The sequence below is a fragment of the Myotis davidii genome, unplaced genomic scaffold (genome assembly GCF_000327345.1).
Source record: "Myotis davidii unplaced genomic scaffold, ASM32734v1 scaffold17, whole genome shotgun sequence".
In the NCBI taxonomy this organism is placed as follows: Eukaryota; Metazoa; Chordata; class Mammalia; order Chiroptera; family Vespertilionidae; genus Myotis; species Myotis davidii.
In genome coordinates this window covers 296,452-304,050 of record NW_006288624.1, presented here as the reverse complement: position 1 = coordinate 304,050, position 7,599 = coordinate 296,452, and the positions used below count along the sequence as shown (strand labels likewise).

At 48.5% G+C, this 7,599-nt stretch overlaps 1 protein-coding gene across 3 annotated transcripts in view; it reads left to right on the top strand.

Moving 5' to 3' along the window:
- The window catches only part of DCAF4 (DDB1 and CUL4 associated factor 4), a 25,136-nt gene extending 21,622 nt beyond the window's left edge, over nt 1-3,514 (top strand). For 2 of the 3 annotated variants that reach the window (XM_006760715.2, XM_006760714.2), the window contains exons 12-14: nt 1,115-1,288; nt 1,514-1,628; nt 3,075-3,514. In XM_006760715.2, the coding sequence (XP_006760778.1) occupies nt 1,115-1,288; nt 1,514-1,628; nt 3,075-3,268 (483 nt within the window). In that variant the 3' untranslated portion in view covers nt 3,269-3,514. The remainder of the gene's footprint in view (nt 1-1,114; nt 1,289-1,513; nt 1,629-3,074) is intronic. The other variant, XM_006760716.2, reaches the window with a different exon arrangement.
- The last annotated feature ends 4,085 nt before the right edge of the window (nt 3,515-7,599 follow it).

Here is a 7,599-nt window from a genome sequence, read left to right as displayed (position 1 = left end):
CCCCCCCCCCCCCCCCCCGTTACAGAGGAAAATGGCATGAGAAAGGATTAAAGGTTTCTAAATTTGTCTTTACTGAATGAAAGTTGACTGCTCCAGAAAGGCCTGGCTGAACTGGCTTTAAACAACTTCCTGTTTAAATGAACTATTAGCAGTTCTTAAGTAGCACTTGGATTAGCCAGTAGGACAAGCAGTTTTTTGTTTTTAATATGTTTTTATTGATTTTTTTTTAGAGAGGAAGGGAGAGGGATAGAGATGTAAACACTGATGAGAGAGAAACATCAATAGGCTGCCTCCTGCACACCCTCTAATGGGGATTGAGTTTGCAACCCGGGCATGTGCCCTGACTGGGAATCAACTGGGGACCTCTTGGTTCATGGGTCAGTACTCAACCACTTAGCCACACTGGCCTGGCAAGCAGTTCTTTTTCTTTTTTAAATTTTTATTTTTATTGATGCACACCCCACACTGGGGACCAAGCCTGCAACCTGGGCATGTGCCCATGACCGGAACCGAACCTGGGACTCTTCAGTCCACAGGCCAACGCTCTATCCACTGAGCCAAACTGGCTAGGGCACAAGCAGTTCTTTTAGTATATAAATTAAGCCCCAGTTCATAGTCCTTAATAGTTTCATACACAGCTTTCAAGTTACACATTTTATAAATTTAAAAATCAAAATTCTAGTCTTATTGTATTTCAAAAACTTGTTCCACAGAGGAGGTAGTATGCCAATCTGCTTCCAGCAGTAAGCACAGAGTTCATTAATTCAGGTTTCTTCAGCCATCTTCCCTCCCTATTTAGGACCCCATGTCTTACCTGGGCCTCTGATCTCTCCTACTCCATCCTCATCACCCCAGCTTCTCACACGGTCTTGGTGGAGACAGGGCGCCATCACTTGGGCTTTAGAGTGAGGCCTAAGGGGCCAGTGCAGCCAGTGGGGACGACCTTGGGGGGACACATGGGGCCCAGTTCTTCTCTGCTTTCATTAGGAACCCTCCCAGCTCCACTGAGGCTCAAGCTCTGACCACCCACACCTCTGATCCAGGAGAGCTGGGACGGGGGAGGGCACTCCTCCCAGCCTTAGCGGGAGGTACCAAGCAGTCCCTCTTTCCACAGACGCCTTTGCTGTTTAATGGCTGTCGCTCTGGGGAGATCTTTGCCATTGACATTCGATGTCGAAATCAAGGCAATAACTGGAAGGCCACTAGCCTGTTCCACGACTCAGCGGTGACATCTGTGAAAGTCCTCCAGGAGGAGCAGTGCCTGGTGGCATCCGACATGGCTGGAAAGGTACAGTAGGCTGTGCAGGCGGCTGCTTTGCTGGGAGCCCAGTCTGGTCTAGTCAGACGTAGAACTGGTTCTGGTGCTTTTGATGGGGTCTAGGTCTCAGGAGTTTGAGGCTTAGATTTTTCTAACCGGAAGAGGTGTTTGGGGACCACCTGCCCTCCCTCATTGCTGGGGTTCACCAGTGTACCTGCTGGACCCTCCTCATGGCCCCTGTGCTCCTTCCCTCAGATCAAACTGTGGGACCTGCGGACCACCAGGTGCGTAAGGCAGTACGACGGTCACGTGAACGAGTACGCCCTCCTGCCCCTGCACGTGCACGAAGAAGAAGGGCTCCTGGTGGCCGGTACTTGGGGCGGGGGAGGTTCCATCCACCGAATTCCATCCCTTAGGCCCCCAGCCTCTGAAGCAGCTGAGGGAGACGATACTTTAAAACAGAACAGAACATAGGGATCCTGGTCTGTTTGGGATTGGGAAGACTACATGGGACGGCCCTTTGTTCCCATAGCAGGGGACAAACATCATTTCAGTAACAGGCAGGTCAGGCGCAGTAGCACATCAGGTTGGGAGACTTGGATGTAGGGTTTACATCTGTTCACGAGGTCAGCATTCAGTGTGACCTTATCCCATTATGCACTTCCTGTCAAAAAGCTTGGGCTCCCTGTTCTTTGAACTTGTGTGTGTTTCCAAAAGAGGATGCTGGAAAAAGAAGTTCAGGCCATTGTAAAGAAACTGATGCCTGGCTCCTGTAACACCATCCCTTTGGGTCCATGATCTGTAGAACAGGAAGCAGAGCCGGCTAGCCACTAAGCCGCATCGAAAGCTGTTACAAGAGTATACTGTTTGTGGAGAGTAGAATATTCTGGCAGCTGGAAGTTTGGTGGTTGGACAAATAAAATAGTAGGCTCTTGACATTAAGGAATATATTCTCAGCCTTCTTAGATCCTCAAGCTTGCTGCTACTCCTACAGAAAGTACTTCTCCCTGAAACCTTGTTGTGGCTCAGCAGCATCCCTTGGTTAGAACTTTCTTAGGCTCCTTTACTACTGTCACCATCACCAGCAGTTAGCTTCCTTTTAGTCTGTTTTCCACGGGTTTTCAGCTCAGAAGAGTTCAGTGTTCTGGCTAATAGAGAATAGAGACACCTTGTTGATAGGCAGATGGGGGTCGGGGGCCAGTTGCAGTGGTCAGTGACCTGCGCTATAGGAGCAACCGGCTGTATGTCCCTCGGGTGCCTGCCCTCTTCCCCTGAAGCTGCCCAGGACGCATTGCCTGGACCACCGGAACCAGTGGTGCTAGTGTCGCATTCCTCATCACAGCCCTGACGGCCGGGTGGTCTTGAGAACTAAGCCATGAAGCCAGAAAGAGCTCTGGGGAGAGCTGCACCTACTTTGTCCCCAGGTGTAATGAAGTCATTAGCTCTTCCTGGCTACTGTTTTATAAATAGGAAAGTGGTTGCATGTCATCGAGACCAGGTGGGCTGGGCTCCCTCTTGAGCAGCCATTGACACCAAGAGCAGTGCAGTGCCCGCCCATTAGCCGGACAACCAGCAAGTCCTCCAGGGTGTCACACAGCCGGTCGGTACAGCTTGTCACTTTGAATACATGCAACTAGTTATGGTTCTAGAGCACCAGGGTGACCCATAACTTTGATTTTCAAAAACTACATATTATCAGTAGAAAAATTTTCCATTTGAGGGTTTGTGTTCTGGCTCCCAGGGAGTATGAGAAGCCATGTACACGAGCTCTCTGCACTCTCGCTTACCTGCCGCATGTCTGTCTCCCCTCTCCTAGTGGGCCAGGACTGCTACACGAGAATCTGGAGCCTCCGCGATACCCACCTGCTCAGAACCATACCCTCCCCACATCCCACCTCCAGGACCAACATTCCCAGTGTGGCCTTCTCTTCTCGGCTTGGGGGTGTGCAGGGAGCACCGGGGCTGCTCATGGCCGTCCAGCAGGACCTTTACTACTACCCTTACAGCTAATTCTGCAGAGAGCAGCCTGCAGGCATGTGGATTTGACTGAATGGAGTGAAGAGTAGCCCTACCTCTGCCATATGCTGTTTCCAGTGAAGGCATTTTAAGTGGATGCTCTGTGTGCACAGATCCCATCCATCAGGCTGCTGCGGACATGAAGGTGCTATTTTATGTGGAGACACTTTAGTGATGTATGTCAGTTAAGTTGTGGGCTCAGAGAGCTTGAAAGTCCTTTTCATAAAAGGTACCTATTTCCTTTTGTTGAATTCCTTAGAATAGTCCCTTCCCCCTTTTATAAAACAAAAATTACTTTTTCTAAGGGCTGAAGATTAGCAATACCTAAATTAAAGCTTCTTTCTTTCATGCCGAAACCGGTTTGGCTCAGTGGATAGAGCATCGGCTTGCGGACTGAAGGGTCCCAGGTTCGATTCCGGTCAAGGGCATGTACCTGGGTTGCGGGCACATCCCCAGTAGGAGATGTGCAGGAGGCAGCTGATCGATGTTTCTCTCTCATCAATGTTTCTAACTCTATCTCTCTCCCTTCCTCTCTGTAAAAAATAAATAAATAAATAAAGCTTCTTTCACCAAAAGCCCTTTCAAGAAGCCTAATGAGACTGCTAGGCTAGTCAGTGCCTGGGTGCCAAAAAGACATGCATCTGTACTTGAGAACGCCAGCCGGAGAGAAGGGGAAGAGGGAAGTCCTTTTCCTCGAGTTTCTAGAGAAAGATTTGAGGCTGGAGTTTGGCCTTCTCACATTCAGCATCAGGAACAAATGTTTGGGATTCTCCTTTTCTTTATCATTCACGGGCATTGGGCAGAAAGGTGGATCGTTTTAGAGCAGTGGTTCTCAAGCTTGGCTGCACATTAGAATCACCTGGGAATCTTTAAAATCCTGATTTCTGGGCCTCATTCTCCAGAAATTCTGTTTCTTTGTTATGGGGTGGGGCCACAACATTAGTAACAAAGAAACAATTTCCGGGGGATGAGGCCCAGAAATCAGGATTTTCAAAAGATTCCCAGGTGATTCTAATGTGCAGCCAAGGTTGAGAACCACTGTTTTAGAGGCTAGAGCTAGACTCTACCGCTAGAGGTTTTAAGCAGGCCTTCACGTGCCTTTTGTTGAGGCATCCTTCAGTGTTAGCCACAGCAGCGCCTTTTTCTATCATGGGGACTTGAATGTCAAATTCAAGGGCCCCCCCTCAAAGAAAATAGGCTTTAACTTTTTTACTGTCTAAGAGAAGCAGTTTGTGAGATGTTTATACCAAATGTTAAAGAGCATGTCTTTCTACCAAACAATAAACCAGAAAGAACCTTGGTATGGTCGCTGATATTAATGATTTGATCATGGTGCTTGGCTACTGTAGGGACAAACCAGCTGCACGAACAGGTACTTAAATCTTGGGTGAGGAAAAGGGGATAGAGATTGGGATCAGCCCTAACGGCTTTGCTAGGGAGCTTTTGTTTGCCCACAGATCCAGCTGTGTGCCCTTTTCACCTGCTCTTGTGTTCCCCAAGCTGACCTCTTGGCTCCCTAGCCATAGGGGGTTTAGCCAGGAGGACCTACCGGTAGGAAAGCAAAGGGCAGGAGAGATGGGACTGTTGTCCCTGGCTCCCCTCCTGCTCGGCTGTGGCTGCATTCCAACAGCTTCTGTTGGAACATAGCTCTCTGGGTTCCAGGAACTTCTCTCCATTTGTCCCTTCAGACCTACAGCTGGTAGTTGCACCTCACTGCTGGTAGCCCAGAATGCTTCAGCTACCCCCGTGAGCATTCATCTGCTTCCTGCCAGAACTCAAACTAATACAACTTAGTGTACAGAGAAACACATCAAAAGAAAAACAGATGAGAATGACTGGTCATCTGCTAAATGGGCTACATGTTATAATAGTTTTAGTGCCTCGTATTTTATAAAGACCTTTACCATCTTACCTGATTTGATTCTAATAACTACACATAAAGGAGGTAGGACAGCAATAGTAATATGAAAATTACTAGCATCATTAATAGGTAGAGAAGTCCACGCACAGATGTTGAGTGACTTGCCTCAGATCACAGATCTTGTTAGTGGAGAATTGGGACTTGGAACCGGAAGACCTGAGACCACGTTCTCTATTTTTCATGCTCCTCCTGTCACTGACCATACTTGCCATTGTAACTGGTGGTCTGGAGAAATCAGGAAGTGACTCGGTGCAAGCATAAACACGCGATGCTAACATTTCATGATACTTAATCACCAGGTAAATGAAATTTTCTGGCACCAGTGGGTAAAAAGCTTGCTAATTCTTCTGTGTTTAATCATTTAGATTTGATCCTATATTGGCAACCCTGGCATACTGGCCTGTACATGGGTCCCAGGAAATATCTATATGATCGAAGGGTCCAGGTGGCCACTTACTGCAGCTCTTGGAGTAACTCTGCTGACATGCCCCTGCCCAAGAGTACAAACAAGCATAATAAATGCTGAACCATGACCTTAACATCCACACATACTTTTGTTCTCTCAAGATCTAAGTTACCATGCTGGGGTCCGACCCCAGCGGGTCCAGGGGTCCCCAAATGTATGGACGGAGTCGGCGAAGAAGGAATGACACGGAGACAGCGTTCAGTTGAGCAGCAGCCTTGCCAGGAACTCTAGCCACAATCTCCAGCCAAGTTCTGTGTCCATGTTCTCTTGCTAGGTTCTCCAGCCAGGTACTGTAGCCAGGTTCTGTCCAGGATCTTTTGCCATGTTCTCTCCAGCGAAGTTCTCCTGTCTCTAGGTTCTGTGTAGGTTCTGTCTTCTAAGTTCTGTCTCTCTGTTGCCTTGTGACATCTGTATTTATACCAGTTGATTCCAATCCTATCAATCTCTATTCCAAAGGATAGGGCGTTTCTTATCTCCATTCCAGGGAGTAAAGATTATGTAGCTTAAGCATGATTGTTCGTAGTTAAAGAGATTAATTACCCGCCTGGCACTTAGTGAAGGGGTTTTATTCCCTCCCTAACTTCAGGGGAAAATCTCTACCTGGGGAAACAACCTTTCTCGGAGAGGTGACCTTGGTTAAAACACATAGTGCCAAGAAGGTGAGCAAATATATTAAGAACAGTATGCCATATATGCCAGGCCCCTTGAAACAGCAAGGATGGACCGGCTTCCGGCATTACCACAATACACAAGTTCATTCATTACAGGATCTGCAATTTAGAATCACTGGTTACTGCACGTCCGCTGCAGAGCTTCCCCAACTACCAGTAGAGTTCTGTACTATGTCAGTGGAGCCCAAAGCCCATGGTTGGCTACTCAGTTCAACTTTGCTCTCTCCCCAGACAGTGGAGACATTCTGACTAAAGAGAATACCAGGTGAGTTTTGACAAGTGGGGCCCTAGCACCGTATAACTTCTCTTATCAACATAGCCCAAGTTCTTGTTAAGTACATACATTTGTTGAAGAACCATTTTAGATTTTCATTAGGCTTTATTTTAAAAAAGTGGGAAGCTTTCAAAGTTCTAATTTAAATTTAGCAATTTATTCTTGATCTCTAGTTAGCAGTCACTGCTCCTAACATTTAGTCTAGGTTGTACGAAAAGCAGTTAAACTTAGCTGAGAAGTTGATTAAGCATTTTGATCTGTTTGCTTATTAACATAGTATTCCAAAGATTAGTATGTTACACAGTCTCGAAGCATTTTTCACTTGCATGTCTATTAGGCATTTTGCCCTGTTCCCCAGGTAGAGAATGAGCAGGCAGCGGTGACAGCAGCCCTGAACTATGATAAGCCCTTTGTCAAATGGCCTCGTGTTTGCTTCCTTGTAGCCTTCTATAAAGAAACTAGAGGCCTGGTGTACAAAAATTTGTGCACTGGGGGCGGGGGGTCCCTCAGCCAGGCCTTTGCCCTCTAACAGTCTGGGACCCCTCGGGAGATAACATCCTGCTGGCTTAGGCCTGTTCCCAGGTGGTAGAGGGCAGGCCCAATCCCTAGGTGCAGCCCCTGGTCAGGCTCAGAGCAGGGCCAATTGGGGAGTTGGGGCGCCGCCCCCTGTCATGCACAGAGCAGGACGAATTGGGAGGTTGCGATGCCACCCTCAGTCACGCTCAGGGTAGGGCTGATTGGGGGGTTGGGGCACCACCCCCTGTCACACTCAAGGCAGGGTCGATGGGGAGGTTGTGGCGCCACCCCGTCATGCACAGAGCAGGGCCAATCAGGGGGTTGGGACACTGCCCCGTCATGCACACAGCAGGGCACATCAGGGGGGTAGGTGCTCCGTACCGTCATGCACAGAGCAGGGCCCATCAGGGGGTTGGGGAGCTGCCCCCTGTCATGCGCAGAGCAGGGCCCATCAGGGGGTTGGGGAGCTCCCCCCTG